At 49.4% G+C, this 20,000-nt stretch overlaps 1 protein-coding gene across 5 annotated transcripts in view; it reads right to left on the reverse strand.

The window, feature by feature from the left end:
• The window catches only part of LOC125953287 (mucin-19), a 74,900-nt gene that overhangs the window by 709 nt on the left and 54,191 nt on the right, over positions 1 to 20,000 (reverse strand). For 3 of the 5 annotated variants that reach the window (XM_049682755.1, XM_049682754.1, XM_049682752.1), the window contains 8 exons: positions 19,127 to 19,946; positions 18,877 to 19,047; positions 6,365 to 6,713; positions 5,443 to 5,463; positions 4,934 to 5,215; positions 3,944 to 4,147; positions 3,768 to 3,808; positions 1 to 2,028 (listed from right to left, as the gene is read on the reverse strand). The exon at positions 1 to 2,028 is cut by the window's left edge and continues 709 nt beyond it. In XM_049682755.1, coding sequence (XP_049538712.1) covers positions 1,032 to 2,028; positions 3,768 to 3,808; positions 3,944 to 4,147; positions 4,934 to 5,215; positions 5,443 to 5,463; positions 6,365 to 6,713; positions 18,877 to 19,047; positions 19,127 to 19,946 — 2,885 coding nt within the window. In that variant the 3' untranslated portion in view covers positions 1 to 1,031. Of the gene's footprint in view, positions 2,029 to 2,758; positions 2,778 to 3,767; positions 3,809 to 3,943; positions 4,148 to 4,933; positions 5,216 to 5,442; positions 5,464 to 6,364; positions 6,714 to 18,876; positions 19,048 to 19,126; positions 19,947 to 20,000 lie in introns of all 5 variants that reach the window. The other 2 variants (XM_049682756.1, XM_049682753.1) reach the window with 2 other exon arrangements.

A 20,000-nucleotide genomic window follows, 5' to 3' on the forward strand; every position in this document is an offset into this window, starting at 1 on the left:
TGTACCAACTCTTGCACCTCTTGCACTGCTCATTGCCAAGGCCATACTTATGCCATCGTGCTCCGTTCACGTGAATTTGGGTCCAATAAATTGAGTCACAAAAGGGTATAAATGGTATGGCAATGACTGGATGCCATTGTTTTGTTTGTGCCTGCAGCTTACTAGCTTACTATCTGCATGATAGTCGATTAAATATGTATGTGACCTTCACCAGCCAGGTTGGTTTTACACGGGTTAGTTCGCCATCAACAGTTGTACAAACCGATTATTGCATTACACAGTTCTCGATCACATTCGTTTGTTTGGTTTTTTTGCATGGTTTTGTCTACCATCAAGAATATATTTTTTCCATTTTGCCGTCTCTAGGACCGAAGAGCCCTTTGTTGTATCTATCGCTCTCACCGGCTTGCTGTGTTCGATCTGTCTTGTTCTGTTTGTAGCTTACATGGTTTTTAGTTAATTCATACAATATTTATCATATATCAACAGTTGCTGTTTACCGGGGAGGTTTTACATGCTACGGAGCAATCTTCTTTTTCGACTGGAACTGGATGTTATTTGTTTAACGCACCGCAAACGCTCAAAGAAAGCACAACGAACGTAATAAAAAGACAGAATCAGGATGAATTGCGTTCGATGAGCTCAATGGTTGCTTCGTTCTCCGCCGGAAAATTAACGCAACGCATTGCATTGCATCTCTTTTGGAAAGCGCGCGAGGGTTGCTGTGTTGAGGGCTCGAGCCAAGACCTGTCCTTATGTAAGGGGCTGGCGGGTTCTACATCTCATTTATCTAGAAATTATTGCAAACATTACACATAAAATAACGCTTCCCTGCGCCGGTTTTGCTAGAGCCTCTTTCTTAAAAAAAACAAACAAACATCACACGCGTCTTGCGCGGGATGCCACGGCACGCCCCCATGGACGACCCTGCACCTGCATCGCTGCACTACATTCCCGATTTTTAAAACATAACTTGTTCCCCTCTATACAATTAGATGTCTAATACCTTGGAAACTGAAACACAGGGCTCACTAGTGACCGACGATACCATTCGCGATGGGGGCCGGTTGTGCCACCAGCGTGGTAGCACCATCACCACCACATCCTCCACCACCGGCTGCTACGGCTGGTGTCGTTGCCGTTGAACCCGTGCTCGGCAGCAGCTTGAGACTGGTCAGTAGCTTCCCATTAACCGGCATCGGCTGCGACGGCAGGGAGTTCTTCTCCGTTTCCGAGCCTTCGTCCGACGTATCCGACTTGCCGCTGCTTTCATTCTCACACGATCCGGACGAAAAGCCGGCATCACTAGAGGACAGCACAACACAGGCCGTGGTCGTCCGGCCGTTCGAATCATCACAACCTCCAGTGGTGGTGGTGGAGGCCCCAGTTGCCGGTGCCGTTAACAACTTCGCACCGCTTGGAGTAGAAGGTGCGGATTTGGATTTTATTTCGCCCGTGGGAAGCATACCACCATTGCAAGTGAATGATGATGGTGGCTTAATGATGCTCGCTGACCGCTTGCCGGTATTATTGGCGTTAGGCAATGGTCCATTGCTGGGCGCTGTTGCAGGACCAGCGGTACCAACGGAGGATTTTATCGGTGAGGCTAGTAGCTTCGGGTGGCCACTGTGCCTTGACGAGACCGGTATCCGATCGCCGGTCGTATGCTGCCGACCGGTAACGGCCAGCGTGCCAATGTGCGTGGTTCGAACAGGTTTGGTACCGTTGGAGCTGAGACCGACCGAGCTTAGGTTGTGGCTGGAACCGACCGATGTTCGTCGAAGGGGGTTAGCTGCTGATCCGGCTCCGCCACTGATCGCCGGTACGCTGGCACCGGCAATGCTATGCCGGACGGAGGATAGCTGCGTGTAGACGGAAGAGATCTGCGTTTTGCTCGGTGCGGAACGGCTCGGTGTCGGGGTGTGGTTGTGGTGTTGCTGAGGAGTGCTGCTAGGAGTGCCGCTGCTGTTGTTGCTGGCCGTTGGCGTACGGAGACCATTTCTTGGCGTTGTTGGATGCTCACTGCGACTGGAATAGAGGAACAGGAGAGAAACGGACATTAGAATTCGATTCAAGAGAACTTTATCTTACACCCAAAAGAAGGGATCCGGATCATTCTTCCTGATAAGTTCACTTAAAGATCACGAGCAGGAAGTATGATCACTGTACTACATCCCGACATATCACTGTATGAATCTGGTGTTGTGGTTTATGTTCTATTGTCTTCAATAATGATTATCTGTTCGTGACACTTGTGTTGTTTCTTCAGCTTAAGCATAATGAGTTAAATGGAATTGTTAATCACTGCTGCGCTGCCTCTAGTGTTTCACGAATGAATGTCGATGAGATGATTGGAAGCACTCTCATAGCACGACCACCTTCCGTTCACTCCTCTTTACCTTGTTTAACTGCACGGGTTAGGCATGAAAGTATAAGGAATATAAATATGTTTGTTCTTTCAATGAAAACAGTTTCATTTGGAGGAGTAAAGAATGCCACAAAACACATGAAACACCAGAGCATCTCTACCACAGATATCAACCACAGCACAATGAATGGGGAAGTCAGGGTCAGGTTTTCCGGAACAGCTAGTTCAGGGAGCGTACGGCTTGAATCGGGACACCGACTCGTAGTGGTTGGCCGTGGTAGGACACGCGTTCCCCTGCGCTCCCCGACCGCCATTCAGGAGGTGCAGTAGACAGATGAGATTAATTGCACACAGCATGCAGAGCGCTAGAACTATATCACAAAGCAGTACCTGTCCCAATTGTGGCAGCCTGGTGTATTCACCGTGTTTCACCGGAGAGAGCAAGGGGTTCGTTCCAAAGCATAACGGAAGTGCCATTCGCCGAAGAGACGGAAGCGGAACAAGCAGTTATGGGTGGTAAGCGTTAGCAGATTAGATTGATGTTAACCACACGTGCGTTCGTTAGGTGATCATGGAGGATGGCGATGGATGTATATTACAGATGAGTCCAGTATCAGGCGCATGTTAGTAGAGTTAATCGTTATTCACAGGAAGGCATGTTACAGGGAGAGAAAAAGAGAGGGAGAAAGAAAAGAGGGAATACATTTGATGAGAAACTCGGTGACTCGATAAGACATTAAACATCCTTAGATAACAGTTTGGAAGATAAAGATTTGATACGAGCGGTTAACGAGGCCAGAGTGGAACCGACCAGGGAACACAACTTCTGGCGGATCGTTTGCACTCGGCAGGTCAACCCTGGCAGATGCCCATCAAGTGAATAAGGACAGCAAGCAAGACAACATCGAGAGCATCGAGTTAGTAGTGTTAGCGATCGTCTCAACAGATGACAAAGGAGCACCGAGGTGTGTTCGGTTAGGCGTAGGGCCTTGCCTGCGGCCACCGCACCGCAGGACATCACCCTGGAGACAAGAGCTAGCTCGAACGCAATCGAACTGTGGCGCACCGGGCAAAAGTCGGCCACAAACACGGTACGCCGAGGTACGCGCCGAAGCAATGCTCTATTTGGTGGATTTTTTTTTAAAGTAGGGCGAGTTCCCGTAAAGAAGAAAGAAGAGAGAGGAAAATTACTAAAATTGCAAGTTGCTTATTGGAGACGGTGACATAACTCGTTTGCCAGTCGAATATAAGTACAAGGAAAGGGAAAGCAAATCTCTGAAAATCAATATGCTCAAGACGGCTCGCATGAACCGTAGTATGGGGCGGACCATCGACCACGGACTGGTACGGCAGCAAATAGGCCAAGCGCACGTAAGGTAAACGACGGAACGATAATTACCTTCCTAATCCTTCCTGTCCACCAAAGGAAACGGGCCTCAGCTGAAAGAGGAAACGCAGAAAGACGTTGTTAAATTAGATTTGCGAACAATTTGTTCTACTATGGCTGGCCTTGTGCCGGTGGGCTGTGGACTGTGGACATAAGCGCTGCGAGCGTTCCTTAACCACAACACCTACCCTTTCAGTCTGCGTCGCGGTGCTGATGGTTTCCGCTGTGTGGTTTATGTCACCGGTGGTGTCGTTGGCGATGGTGGTGCTGGCCGCGGATTGCGTCGCTGAGGCCGCCGCTTGTTGCTGCTGTTGTTTCTCCCGGTCTGCTTCTAACTTTTCGATCATATTCTGCTGCTGCCGGATGATACGATCTTTCGCCGTCATCTCACCCTGGGACGTGACATTGGTTAGACATTTTAGTGGTGAAATCAGAAACCCGGGGGGAGTTCTATAGAGTATAAACTGGACGACGGAACTAGAAAGCTATCTTTGGTTCTACTTGAGCAACGCTCGCACTGGATCATGTGCAAAATGATATCCTTTTTTGCTATTCTAAAGATTAGAATATATTAAAGTTGATCGAAAAAAGGCCCTCCAAAAAAGGACAACTGTACAGTCGCTGTGCGTTTGCCGCAGAAGTGACAACATCGAATTGAGAGAAGAAAAAAACAATTACAACAACGAAAGCGCTGAGTATGGACAGCAGAGGATATTTAAAGAAAATCATAAAAAAAGAGAAATAAGCAGACAGTATTGCGGAGCAGAAGAGCAAAAGGTAGAGAGAAGGAGTTGATAAGAGTATGATTTGGAACACTCCGATTTGTTTGAGGTTAGAATCCAATTGCTCCTTTGACGTCACGCTTGCTTGCCGTGATCGTGAGTTCATCGTTAGCAATCGCAGTGCCTTTTTATTGATTGCAGGATGCCTTGCTCTGCCGTTGCTTCGCTCGCCCCTTTACTAGCTGTCATGCTGATTGGACTACTACGATATGGAGGACCTTCTAGGAAGGAGCAGTAAAGACTATAAGGAGTGTAACAATTCGCCAAAAAGAAACTGTAACGTAGTCAAGAACTATGTAGCTATATATTAGATTTAAGAAACGAGCGCTATACAGGACAGATAGAGGGAAGAAAGAGGAAGATAGAGAAATAAACGGGAATTGAACGTGCAAATACCTGAAGGTAAACCACCTGTCTTCTGAGATCCGCCAGCTCCTGCCGTTGATCCTCGAGCAGCGCAAGGGCGGCCACGCTGGACTCGCGGATCAGCACGTTCTCCTGCTGCTGCCGGTTCATTTCCACCATGCCGGTGGTACCGTTTTCCTGCCCATCGGTGGCTCCCGAACTGAGGCTGCTACTGTTGTTGTTGTTGTTATTGTTGCAAGCCGCTACGGCGGCCGCTGCTGCCGTTGTGAAGAATTGCCCATTGTTATTTTCAAATGGGTTGAGAGTATCGGTCTGGATTGGCGAGAGGAACAGCAGAAGGAACGAACGAGATATGAGATATGGTAATGAAGCGGAGTGATTGCCGATTAGCATCTCCCTTTCTTTAGATCCATCAGTTGGATACTACTCTTCATGCGATTGGTACTTGTGTGCGTTAACACAATGCAACTATACGAGCAATAGGGCCTTGCCTTACTTTACCGTGAACCAACTTAAGAAGCTAGTGAGTTTCAACCTACCATCATCAAATTTTCTTCATCCTGCGTGTGGTGCGCCATCATGGTTCATGGGGGGGTTGGACAAGGAACAATCGTTGTTTGGTCGATGTTTGTGGGATACATCGTGCGCAAGGTGTGGTGACGAAAAACGTCGTTTTTATATTGTCGGTGCGTAGCACATAAGACGGGGGGAAGCACGGGTTTTTCAGGAATAGGACACAGGACACCGGAGGATACCGCCACCGCAATCGTCGCACCACGAGACATCATCATCACGACGAGGCACGATGTTGTCGCAGGTTGTTGGTTGGATGAAGAAAACATGTGGACCACATGGACACACATACGCACAGAGACACATAGACAACACACACACAGATACAACGAATTGAACGAAGGTACATAAAATGTGGAGAAAAAGAAAGAAAGAAAAAGAACAAGAGGAAACAAAGAACATAAGAGACTAGAAAAACCGAAACGGAATATTGTACTTAACACGAATAACTTAGAGCAGAAGCTCAATGGCGGAGGCGATAAACAGATGATCCAGCCTGCTTGATCGATGAAAGCGAGTGAATGACTAACGCACTAACGCGGAAAACGAAAGAGTGTCACAAATACGAGTTAAGCATTAAGTACACAGGACTCATCAATAGCGCATCTTTCATGAACATGAACATGTTAATACGTCTGCTGCTGCTGCTGCTGCTGCTGCTGCTGTTAATCACAGATACTCTCTCTTTCACTCGCTCTATCGTCCTCTAGTACTTAATATAAAAATAACTTGAAAAATCTATCATGCAGGTGCGTGAACTCAAATGCGGCGTGACAAGTGATGCTACCGGGATAGCGGTGGCAATGCAATAAAAAGACACTTGTGTTTGCAACAGCCACATCTGAAGCTACTATCTGAAGATACGGCACGGGAGAACCTCGGACTAACCTCCTGTAGTATCCGACGTAGTCGCACCAGCTCTTTCTTGAAGTGCACCACGTCCTGTAGCATGGAGTTGCGCAGCGACTTGTCGAGCAGGGTGAGATCTTCCGCGGAGTTGGTAGCAGTCGAGGCGGAGTCCGTAAGTCCGTGAAGGCTGCCGGGGCCGTTGTTGTTGTTGTTGCTGTTGGCGAGGTTGTGGTTGTGGAACTGGCTGAGGGTGGCTGTCTTGTAGGAACCGGAGAATGTTCGCCGCGGCAGGCTGTCGATGGAGCGCGGACTCTCGGAACCATTCGTCGGGGTTGCATTGTTCTGCAGCCGGCGTGTCAGCAGCCGTGCCCTCGCCGGTAGCTGGGACCTGGTATGGGAGAAGAAGCAACACGAAGCGTCAGTAAATGGTTCGGTGAAGGAAAAAGGAATGTAATATGTACGGTCTCGACAAAAAAAGAGAACAACTCGCAATCAATAGTAACCTATTTTGGATCCCAATGGGCGGGTGATCGTTTGTCCGGCAAGGACTTGGACTCAACCTCGTGGTGGAACCACCGACGGCACCAGCGGCAACCCCCGTTGCCAGCAGCGTATGGCCCTTCGGTGGATTCCTGCTACTGGTGCCCCCTCCGCTACTACTGCTACGCTGTCGATACGGATTCGATGGATGGAGTGTCGCGATGGATGCCCCGATGGGACGGCCACTGCCACCGGACACACTCAGGTACATTGTTGATGTTGATGATGACGACGAGGAGGATACTAAAGATGTTGATGTTGCCCCAATGCCCGAGGCTGGTAACGGAACCGGACCACCGGGTATGCCCTTCGGTTCGCTGGCCGCCTTCCGATGGCCATGGCGTGCCAGCAAACCGGCATGCATCGGAGAGTTCGATCGGGACCGACCGATCGATTGTACGTACAGGTTCTCCGAGGTGTGCAGATCCGTACGCACCCTTCGGGCACCGATCGGTGGTGAACCGTTGCCGGATTGCATTCTTCGTTCGCACACTACTAACCGAATAACGAACTGTTCTGTCGTCGCTTCCGGTCATAACCGATGGCGGCGACCACTACTACCGACAAACTAGGTCAACTTGTGGCATCATCTGGCCCCTATTTTCGGTAGACCAAAAGCAGCGCGGACAGCCTGTTGCGCTGCGTCCCTTATCAAACCCCTTGTTTTGCTGGTCCTAGGCACACCCCAGGCTCCTCCTGTTGATCGGTATCGATTGTTACGCTCCGACGATAACGACGCAAGTGAACGCGCAGCCCTCTCGCGGATTGTGATATCGATTTCCGCCTCTCAAGACACACACACGGACACACACGGACACACCCGGAGTTCACGGACGACAACTGTCGACGAAAAGTCGAAGCGAACTTCTGGTTTGGTGAAGAGCTGGACACCGACAGAGTTCGGTGTTCTTATCGCACTGACCTTCACCTTAAGCCCCTTCCCGGAAAAAAGGGGGAAAGACGAAACCGAGCACCGAGATTATCACAGATATCACACAGCACCGTAGCACCTTCCACGTGAGGTTTGGTTTCCTGGTGTGGTCGACTGGGACCACAACCACACCACAAACTCTGCACTGCAGAGTGCAGTACTAGCAGCAGCGCGAAGCCTCTCTTCACGACGACTTCACGACGTCTCGCCTCGAAGGCAGTTGGGTCGATAGAGCACTACAAGCACCACAGCTACCACCTCTAACAGGCCCACCCTTCCTCGTGACCACCGCCGTTTTCGCATAGATTTGTACACAGCCGTCGGTCGGCTGGCGAATCGCGAAGGTGCTTCCGAGAAAAAGACACGAATTTTCCGGGAGAAACTCCGGAGCAGGCAACACTCGCGCGTTAGGACACACACTACACTCGGTCGAGCGGCCGTCGTGTAGTAGTAGTACGCTACTACCGCCGTTGGTCCCACTTGTTCCTTTACTTCCGGTCCTACTACGTCAGAGGATCGACGTCACAGAGAACCGCTTTTTGTTTTGGAAAGGATTCTCCGGGAAGCTCTCTTTCTCGGCTCGGTTCTCTTTTTGCTCCCGACGACGTAAACAACAAACCGAGGACACCGACGGACGACCGTGTCGGACCAGCAGACCAGAGTCTACTGCTGGTGGTGGCTCTTACTGGTGCGTCGTACTCCGAGTATCCGAGCGCGTACTGCGAGCGAGCGAGTGAGTGAGTTCGCGAACCCCCGCGAACCATCCCAACCTCCCACTAGGCTGGTGGTGGTGGTGGTGGTATTGGATCAGCATTATTTTTCCTCGATGTTTGCCTCTCGCTCGCTTGCTCTCTCTATCTTTCTTTCTCTCTCTCTCTCTCGGCAGTGGGGAGGGTTTGTTTCAAATTTCGCTTAGACCGGCATTAATAGCGCACCTGTTGTCCGGCTGCGACATGGGATGCGTTCGAGCGCATCCACACTTGATAAGAGAAACCCTTTCGCGTTGTGGAGGGAGAGAGTACGTGGCTATGAGCAGCGCGAGAGGGAAGACCGTACGCACCGCACGCACCTTTCTGAATGACCACACCACACGCCGGTGTGAGTAATCAATGATCACGATCGATGATGGCGATGATGATGATGATGGGTTACACTCTACTCGGTGCTGTACTGGCGGCCACTATCATCATCGGTGATCATCATTCGCCACGCGCTATGGCTGCGTGAAACCGGCAACCAGAAACGGCGCATCGTTTGTGTTGTTGGGGTTTGGGTTGTTGTTGTTATGAGGTGTCCGCTGTTGCTGCTGTTGCTGCTGCTGGTCGCACGTCTGGTACGCACTGTTTGGCGCAGCGCAGGCAACATTTTTGCTTCGCCGCGTTTTTCACATTCACGGCCCAGCCCCCAACCGCCGCCGGGAGGGCGAGGTTTGTTAGAGCGTAAAGCGAGAAAAAGTCGATCGAAGGATCGCGACACGCTGAAGGTGGAGATGATGATGAAGATGATGTCACGCAGCCCCCCAGGTGTGTGTGTGGACAGTGCCGGCACTTCAGGGTCAGCGATGGGTGTGTTACAATGTGGTTAACACTCATTAGTATACAACCATTAGTGGCAGAGTGCAATACGGTAATTACCAAAATAATACAACTACGATATGAGAAGAACATTAAATTCGTTTCATTTTCAGGTCTTTGTTATCTGTTTAGCCATCTTCTACTTCATCATGGTCTTTAAAACGATTGATATTGTAATTTTTTATACTAAAAATGACTTCAAAAGTATTATTTTGTGATAATGAAACACATAACAAGCTGCACAAACTTGATCTTATCGGGAAAATGCATTTCCATGCATGCCTATTAACTCTACTTCCTTTTCGAAATCCAATTGCTCCACATGGCTAGAAGCCACGCAAATGGTTGGTACGCGACGTGGCCACACCGGTGCGGGTTTTTGCGCTCAAAATTAGAAAGAGAATTTGAAAACAATGGGAGAAATTGTGAAGATGAAAGCGAAATGATGACAACGCGAAGGAAGGAAGGAAGGAAAGAAAGGAAGGCCCGCACGGCGCACCGCACATCCCTCATAAATAACGAAATCAGGAGGGAGACCCAGTTGCGAGAAAATGTTGCGATGATTCACTCGCGCCAAAGACCGTGACCGCGGCGTATCAGCGAAAAAAGGGTATTACTATACGATGTGCCTGTGTGTGTGTCCCGCTGGGCATGAAGAACGTACTCCGGAGGCCTCGCGTGCCTGTCCTAATAGGCTAAGATGGATGGACGTTCGTGCGATGTTGCAAACATGTTGCTGCTGCTAAATGCGATCGCGAGAGATTCGATTTCCACTTTCGAAATCGGATCGCTCGAACCACACGCCGTCGTTGTGCGGATTCTCGCCTAGTGGCTTCTTATCACATGAGTGATCATCGTGGGCGAAAAAAAAAACATAAAAATTGTCCTCCATTACCATCACCACCAGCCCTAGATGGTGGCTTCATCTCATCTGTTGCAATGTGGTGTGTGGAGCTTGGATGAGAAATCATCTTCGGTTTAATCGAAACAACTGAAGCGTTTGGTGGATGTGTTTTGGCCACCGCTACCCGCTGCATGATCAGATGGTTTTTCTATTTTCTGCATGCAGCCTTTCGCCTCCGTCGCAAAAAAAAGCATCGCTGAACAAACAACTAGCGGATGGCCTGTAGTGGATTGTTTCTTTCTCATTTTCCTGTGAGCGAATAAAAAAGAAGGAAACATACTGATCCCGTCGATGTCAACCGCCTCAACGATCGTGTCTCTGTTTAGACAGGGGAAAAGGGTAGCATGGTTTGGGGGTGGCATTTATTTTTATCAATTCGCGCTCTGTCCACCCGTTGTTAGATCGGACGTTGTTAGTGGACGCGGTTCGTGATCAGTTCGCGGTTTTAAACGTTCGCGATCGTGTCTCTTTCGCTTTGAGTTGATTGAGTATGGGGGAGTATCCTCTTCGGCTGTCCGGTGTTTCTCTCAACAGCACCAACAACAACACCAGTGGTAGTAAAAAAGTCTCATTCTACATTCTGAGAATTGTTGTACGATCATTTGCGCGCATCATTTAGCGAAAACCTGAGCAATGGCTAAGGCTGCTGGTTCTTTGTGGTCGTCGCCGCTCGTCGTGAATGATGGGTGTTGCTGCTCTATTGCTTTACGATTAGCCATCAGCACTCCCCCGCCAATCATTAACAACAAAACAACTAAGCAGCAGCAGCAGCAGCAAAAAAAGAAACAGGTAGCATTGAGTAAGCGCTCTAAAAATGCGTTTACGTTTATCAATGTTTATTCATCTGGCGAGCGGGCGCGCTCAATCCCGGGTGCCGCCTTTAACTCGTCGTCAGCCAGGCCGACGACAATACATATCCCGCCCTCCGACAGCGTGAAGACGCGCTTCTCATCCTGTACTCCGTTTGGCCGTTTGTTATACGCTTCTCCGTCGTCGTCATAATGAATTGTTTAAGTATTTGCTTCACAGCACGCTTCCACTGTGCTTTATGGTGTAGTGGAACCGGCTGTACGATTGTTGTCGTCTGTCTGTCGTATAGGACCGGCATATAGGAAACGCACATGTCTTCGAATGTGTCTCTCTAGACATATTGGTTGGCGAGGATGAGCATCGCGCACGTTCGTTACATGCTTAGGGTTACATGTTTTGTGACGAACTCAGGTTCAGGGCCCTTAAAAACAGTCATTAGATGTTAAGGGATTGAGCTTATCGAGTTTATGATGCTCGTTTATAGACCAAACAGCGGCCTAACTCGCCGATACCTTTCGCATCACTTAGTTCAATTCACTTTGAACCACCGAAAAGTGAACGGGAAATTAATGGATCGTCTAGCCGCGATCGCGCAGCGTGATCAGGGCCAGGGGCGTCTCATTTAACGTCTGTTACTCTTCTGATACGCGAGCGATCGTTGCATCACGCATCAGACACCACCACTTTTCACGCTCGCCGTGACATTGTCGGTTGGAAAAGTGAGTCCGGAAAATTCCAAACCGCCTCTCCGAAATTCGAAATCACGAAACGCGCGTCTGTATTACGCGAGCGCGCGATCGTGTATTTCAACCGCGGACAGACGTGGACGAAGAAAGTGGCTTTTGTTGGCTTCTTGAAATAATGTGGTCTCGTCCCCTTCCCCCGCCTTTTTAATCAATAATCATTATCAGCATCTGGTTGATGGCGCGTTATCGCACCGTACGCGTCGCGACGACCGGAGGTACGGTCGTCATGTGTGGCCCCCCGTCCTCTGCATGATCATGATCTTATGAGGTTTCCGAAAAGTTTCCATTTCCGCTGGCTGGCGGCGAAAATGGAAAATCGTTTCAATTTGATTGCCGCAGAGTGCAGGCCGTAGCCACCGTAGCCTAGGTCAGTATCGACTCCGGTGTTGTGTGTGTGTGTGCCAGTGTGTGCCAGTGCATGTTGGATCATCATCGAGCTGCTGCTTTCCGGAAATTCATTCCACGATCGCCGCCGCCGCCGCTGCTGCTACTGCTGATGATCACACTTGCGAAGATAAATTGTGGCAAAATTAATCGATTCAAGACGATGATCACCGGCCTTTTGGGTGGCTGGCTGGAAGAGGAGGAAGAGGGCGACTTATTTCTGCACATCGGGTTGTGCATCGCGGAAGCTTATCGATTACTCAATCCGCAACGGTGCGCTTCGGAAGCGGGGACTGAGAAACTGGGAGGGATTTTCACACTTTTGCTCATTATAGCACACACACGCGCGCGCACGTTCACCACATTAATGAACTTCTTTTGCTGCCCGTTTTTAGCCCGTTAGTTAGCTGCATTTTCACCTTGTTTTGTGTGTGATTGTTGTGTGGGGATGAAAGTGAAGTGTGACAGGAAATATGATCTTCTTAAGCATCCGCTTAACATTGCCGCCAGTAGATCATGTTACCGGAATGCATCGGTGGCGTACATTCCCGTTTCACTGGCGGCAATTCTTTTCACACAAAAAATGCATCCTCGATATGCTTTCATCGACCGATGGAGCGTCTCGATGGGGGTTTCGAAGAAGAAACGTTAAACACTTCCTGTCGAACCGCTTCGGTTTTTAGCCTTTTTCTTGTCGTAACAAGGACACAACAACGCGGCGCTCGATACCATAACAGGTGTGTATGGCGGTGTGTTGAGACCTACGGGCAACGCGGTGCCGCGGGGTCAACCGCATCGTGTGACCTTCGTTTGCTGCGTTGTTTTAGTCGCTACGCAAGGTTGGTGCTACAGAGAGCAGCAGCTATTTGGTCAGGTTGACCATAAGGAAGAGAATGAGGCTTCCTTATAGAGCGTCGTTGTGAGTCTTGGAGAACGAAGGGTGTTTTTCGTTTTAATCAACGCTAAATTATCGTTTCAGTTCAGTCGATAACAAATAGGCAAAGATTGTATATTGATAAATATTTTATCAAAGCAGTGAGCATTGAAATTCCTACAAATGTCAGCATAATGTGTAGATTCCCCTCTATATAGCGATCATTGATCGGCCAGGCGAACGATCTATAACTATTTGGAAATTGATCAAATCAGTCAGCAACTACATAATGGCTGTGCCAGCTTCTGTCACGTGAATTGCACGCGATTTCGTATTGCTGTCACTGAGACTGATAAGAGAGCTAGCAGGCGCTTGGCCTTCACCAGCCTCATCTATCGCATTTAAAACATTCGAAGCATGCATGAAGCAATCGATCGCGTCTTAGCCGCCTCGTCGTGTCACTATCAGCTGATGAGGTTACGCCCTAATTACGCGCTTGATGTGTAATGATTTGGCTTATATGTTTGCATTCACCAAGCGCCACGACAACGGCCTAATCCAAAGTCCTACTTCTACTTATGTGATTTCGCGGGCACATCGAGAGATCCACAAATCATTATCAAAGTGTGGCAACTTTCCTCTCTCGCGACGCTACTACGGCGCTGTTCCCGTTTTGCAAAATGCATATTAGTTACGTTTCACCACACGAATGGCTAATTAATGAGTTGGGTTTCGGTTTGGCTCGAATGAGCAACCATATTCATATGTTTAGCAACAAGCTCCACAACACGCGGCATGTGTGTGAGTGCTGTGTTCCGTTGTGGGATTGAGAAATCTTTACGGTTCCGGGCGTTCCGGGCCTCAAGTGGCTTCTGGGGATGAAATTTGAATAGAATGGACCATGACCGTGTGGATCGGAGTCCACCGATGGCAGCCAGCCCTAGACAGGAAACATGCCTATCCCATGCCATGGAAAAGCTGGAAAGCTAGTCAAAGAAGGGGAGGGAGAATGATGATTTACCCATTGTTGCCGTGTGCTGCCGCCGGGTTGTTGGGCCTCTTTTCCGACAGAACACCAGCGCTGCCACCACCGCTACCGGCCGCGCTGCTTTCCACTGCCGTCGCCGTTTCACAATCTTTCATTGCGGTTCGATCGCTCTCTCTATCTTACTCCCCTCTGCGTCTTCGACACTACGGCACGATGCTGCAAGATTTCGTAGATGCGGTCACTACTGCGTTTTGCGGAATCGTCAAGATCACGACCGTTTGGCTTCGGAAACAACCCCCCGATGGAATCGATCACTCGCACACTGCTCACTGCTGCCTGTGGTCAAAAGCTTCACTGTTGAATGATGCCTGATTGCTTGCTCAATTCTCACTCCGTCATGCCCCGCATCGGAAGGTTTCAGATGTGTACCTTCTTCTGCTGTTTCTGCTGCTGCTGCTGCTGCTGCTGCTGATGCTGTTGTTGCGGTCGATGTTCACGGAGCATAAGGCAAACGGTTAGAGAAGAAGAACGAAGAAAACTTGAAACGCACTTGAAACGAGTTTTTCGTCTTTTCTCATCGCTGCACACTCTTCTGGGTAGAGGGCAATCATCACCATCATCATCAACAGCACCGTCATGATGATCATCATGATCACCACCTTCCTCAACGCTGTCTCTCTGTCTCGCTTCCCACCGTTATGGCCACGAACCGTGGTATTGTGGTTATCGCGGTTTGCGGTGGTTCTTGAGGCAATATTTGAACCAGATTGTATACGATGGCACCGAGTAGTCTTGTCAAATCACATTAAGCCAGACAGACCGAGCCAGAAGAAGAGATCAGGCACTCGAAACCAATCACCTGGAAAGCGATCGTCACCGATCGCATTTAATTACCCACGGCTTACGACTGCGTTTGGTTAATCAAACAATTGTCACACACAAAAAGAAGATCGCGATCACGCGATTAGCTCACACACCACGGTGGCGGCCCCGGGGCGACTTAATTAATCAAAAGTGCAACCGAAAGCAGCGCGCGTCGCACCTGCAGCTGCATCATCCGCCATGGCAGCGTGTCAAAATGCACTTCGTAAACACGAAACACACGATCTTCACACGACGATCGAGCGGTCGAGGAACGAACGAGCAGAGGATGCACGTGCGCAGAAAGAAAGGAAGGAAGGAAGGAAAGGGTTTTCACTGTTGTGCTTTGGGTGGCCTTGCACTCACGGTGTCACGTCACGATCGTGCGCGAAGTGGGAGATTGCATTCTTTCATCCCCGCTCCTCGTTTCCACAGCGATCTCTCTCTCTTTCTCTTTTGCTCTCCGTTCGCTACTCACGAAAACAGCTGACCGTGAAGGTGATCTTTGCCCTCATTCCGTGCCATCACCAGCACTACTTTACAAACTAACACACAAACACTACACACTGCACACGGAGCTTATCATTCACAAATCCTTCTTTTGTTATTTGGATCAACTGATCGGCGCTCGATCACTTACCAGCCAAAACCCCCTCTCTACAATTATGCTCTACTCGCTAAAGTGCAGTCCAGGTTGCGGATCGAAGACACGCCGCAGAGAGCAGCGAGAGCGCGGGTTTGCCCGACAGCAGAACGTCGACGAATGGTCGTCGGCGTGTGTTTCGGGGAGGTGGAGTCCAACGAGAACGAGCGCCACGAGTGTGAGCCCCACGCTGATGCTGACTCATTGATCTCGCGTGTGGCTTGCCGTGGGGCTTAGCGTCGTCGTCGTCATCGTCATCGCGGCCGTTGTGGATGGTTTAGTGGCTTCGCGAGAAAGTATTGGTAGCAGCAGCGACTGAGGCTCTGCACGTCTACGCAATGGGCTATATACCAGACCAAAGGCGGGGTGGTGCTTAAGCCACTGTTTACAATAGCTGCAGCTAGCTTCTCCTCCTTATTGCTTTTGGGGGGGTCTCACGGGACCGGAGCATTTGCCGTGGAATTCTTGGAAAATATCCTCGTGCTGGGGCCGGATGCAATAGGGTGGCCAACGATCCACCAACACACTGCACTGCAGAGCTCGCGGCCTCGCAGTGGTTCCGTTTTGGCGAACGGGGAGCTCTTGCTGAGGGCTAAAGCCCGCTAAAGGTTAATGCAGGCAGCAACAGCCAATCCCCGGGGGCCCGGGGTGGAATTGAGGTGAAAGTAGCACAAGGGCACCGGAAAGAGCGACGAGGGGCTGGGGGGACCAACCATTGCTTCACTATTGGAGGTAGCATAAAGTAGACTTAGTCACCGCGAAGGAAGTGTTTTTTTTCACTTCCGAGTGCAGAATATGGCGTCCTCAGTGTGTCTGCAGCATGTCGGGGCATGCATTCCTTTGGTATTTCCCCGTTTCTATAACTAGAACTCCATCAAGGGACGCTGCTTATCGAACGATAAGCTTGACATTGACCCTTAACCTGCCTGCATTTTCGTCGTTATTCCCCAGCTACTCCAAGAATAAAGAACGTTGATGTTTGGTATAACTGTAACCTTCACATACCGTCCAACCCGGGGTTCTCGTCGGTCTTAACAGCGATTTCACACGAGGTGCAATTGCGACACCAAACCACCTCCCCCCTCCGCGCTCTTGTTGGCAAGCACCAGTTCGTCACATAACAGTAAACACAATCAGGGCGCTACTAAGCGATTCTCTCACCAACAGCCACACTGATGATGATGATGATCATCCACACCAGCCACGGGGGGGGGAGCCACGTCGCTGTTGGCCAAAAGCATGCTAGAACGAGCACGATGATCGCTGCACACCCGCCGGATATCATAATCGTTATTAGTTACGGTCTCCGTGGTGCGGCATGTATGACCGTTTTTGGGAAACTCGTGGCGTGGCTGAGCGGCTGAGCCTTACGCAAATTGTGCCACCAAGGAAACGGGAAATGGACCACAATGGCGAGGAACACTTACACCCCGGCGGTGGGGTGGTGGCACTGCAAACACACTGGAAGCTCGAGCAATTCCATTCCAAACGGCGACGCGTCGTTGATTGTTTCTGTCTGGGCACACTGAGCAGCCCTTTTGGGGCATGAACACGGGGAGGTGCGTTTAGTCGAACATTATGTTTTAAGATCTTCGCTTCTACCCAGGAATGGTTCAATGTTTGCCGGGCAAAAAAACAAAAGAAACACTCAGAACTGCCTCATCATCCGATTCCCGTTACTTTCCATGCGCAAATGGTCTGGTTCCCTCGAGATTGTTGTGTTGATGTTGCCGGGTTTGCCGGTAAAATGGAGCATCTTTTCGGGCCTTGGCCTAGAGGGTCTTCGGTTTTCAGACAGAGTCAAGCGTCTGTGGTAGGCGTGTAGCCTAGTGCAATGGGGTAAGGGGAACCCTTAATGACGGTGACGGTAATCCGCCCTCCCCCGGTGGCTCGGTGGGTGGTGTGGATTAGTGCAACCATGCGAAAGGGTAAGCCAATTTGGGACGCCTTCTTGCCCAGTACCGGTACTTGCATGTACCATCGAAGTAAATATTGAATTTCACCCAAAAAAGCAATAATAGTTTACGAAAAATCGTTGGAAATATGATGGAAATACCGAAAATGCCATGTGGAAAAACTAAAGCCATATGATTCTTCAGCAGCTTATCAGCTTTTTTTTTTGGAAGTTTGCCATTGCTGGAACCAGAATTAATTGGCTATGGATCGTGGCTATTGAAGTTTCTAGTAGTAGTACTCTTTAGTTACGAATTGTATAATGTTATTATTGAAAATACTAGTACGTAGCAAGGTACTTTAAAAAGACAGGTAGATTTATCCAGAACAAATCCCCGATCGTATTTTAGAAAAAACTTCAGAGTTTGACATTCACGGGATGGTGGGATGTTTACTTCGGGAACGCTCTTTTCGGAGCTGTTTTCGCTTTTCTGTGGTATTACGACAGTTAAAATTCACGAAAAGTGGTACGAAAGTTAAAGTTTATGCAAATATTCTCAAAATTCTTCCTAGTGTTTCAATATGGTATCGGTCCGTAGGTCTTGCCACCCGGCCTAGAACAAGAGCTAGCTAGCGTTCCTGGACCGTGCTCACTCGCTGTAAAACATAACTCGGCTGCTCGATTGATCTTAAATAGAGAGATGAATCATTTAAACATCCGAAAAAGAGTGAAATCAGGTACTTTCCTTGATAAAACCACCAAACTTGCCCATATCTTCTTTTTCTTCTTCTTCTTGAAACTCACGTGGTTTTGTTGATAAAAGCGCCCTGCTATGAATGTCAAACAAATTCAAAATGGTGACCTGTCAAAGCGGTTAAGATGCTACCTGTCTTTTTAAAGTACCTTGGTACGTAGTCTAAACACTTTGTCTATACGCAGAACCTTCGGTGTATCCTGGTTCTGGTAAGGCTGTATCTATACCAAGACAATGCTTAGGGTCTTTGTGTAGTTATTTAGATCGTTTCAATAATATCTTGCGATAAATTTGGGGAACGAGTGTCGCAAGTGATAATGATTAATTAAAAACTGAAAACTTCTCCCCCACCCCAATCTTCAAAACCCCAAAGAAACGGCGGAAAAACTGCCAAATCAAACAAGACAAAAAATCGTGGAGCTTCGGGCTTTAAGCCGGTAGAGGGCGCTAGTTTTTTTATGGAACATTTGAATGGACCGTTTTTGCTATAAAAATGACGCCGCTTTTGTAGAAGCTGTTCAGTCTACTGAATAATATGAGAAATAGCGAGATAATTGACCCGCAGAGAAGCTATGATCTCTCCCAAAGCACCGCTTATCCTAAAGTACGGTGTTCTCCAAAAACCGAATGATCCAGTTTGCTACTCACGTGATGCTCTCCCGACTAGTATTGTGGCCACTAGGGGTGGGATTGCTGCGCAGCAACGTGCTCCACTCGCGGATAATGTGGCCGCCCTTGTTCTCCAGCTCGGACCACAGCTGCAGCCCATCCAGCGAATGTAGCCCCGTTGCACTGCCCCCAACGCTTGATCGTGCAGCCCTGCAAAAAGGAACCAAATCATAATCAGGATCCGCGATCTCATTGCTTCACTGGCATCAAGGGGATGACGCATCCTTACCGATCGATCGAATCGATGCTGCTGTTGCAGTCAAAGTCCAGCATAAAATCATCGGAAGCAATGGAATCACACGGTGACAGTGTGTCCAGTGATTCCGCCCTTGCCATCCGGCCATTACTGCGAGCGGACTTGCGTGACAGGGCGGGTGATTCGTAGGCTTCCGGGAGTATCTTTCGTGGCTTCGGTACCGGTGGTGTCGCTTTTGGGGTCACTTCACCACCTCCCACCGCCGCGGACCTGTTGTTGTGGGAATCCTTTAGCGTCGGCGTATCGGTCTGTTGAGACGCGAGGTTTAGATTGATCGATCCCACATCGATCGTGCTGCCCTCGTCAAACACAAGTCCCGGTTGATCGGCGATCTCGTCATCGATCAGAAAATCCCGCCCACCATCCGACAGAGACAGCGAGTTCGAAGCATGTGTCGGTGTTCCGGGCGAAACGGGGCTGATCAGGTCATCGAGCTCGGGAGAAATTTCGTCCACATCCTTTTCCTTATCCTTCGTCTTCTCGACACCCTTCTTAGCACCATGGCGTGGTGCCGGCTTCCTCGCATCATCCGAATGATCGGTGCAGCTGCTGATGAGACTATCGGTTGGCGAGGTTTCATCGTCCAGCAAAACGACATCACTAATAGCGGCCGCCATTGCAGCAAACTTGGCCTGCTCGTTACGATACAACCGATTCGGTAAATCCGCAGCATCACCACTGCTCACTAGTGGATCCGTTCCTGGTTCCGTGAGGCTGACCAACATCTCCGAAACACTGTCTAGGTTAGTCACATCCAGAGACATATCCATGGGGACCGGTGCAGAGATGGAAGCTGTGACAATATCGGAAACAGAACGATTAGAGGCCATTCATCGCAAGTCATCGT

Source organism: Anopheles darlingi, chromosome 3 (genome assembly GCF_943734745.1).
Source record: "Anopheles darlingi chromosome 3, idAnoDarlMG_H_01, whole genome shotgun sequence".
NCBI lineage: Eukaryota > Metazoa > Arthropoda > Insecta > Diptera > Culicidae > Anopheles > Anopheles darlingi.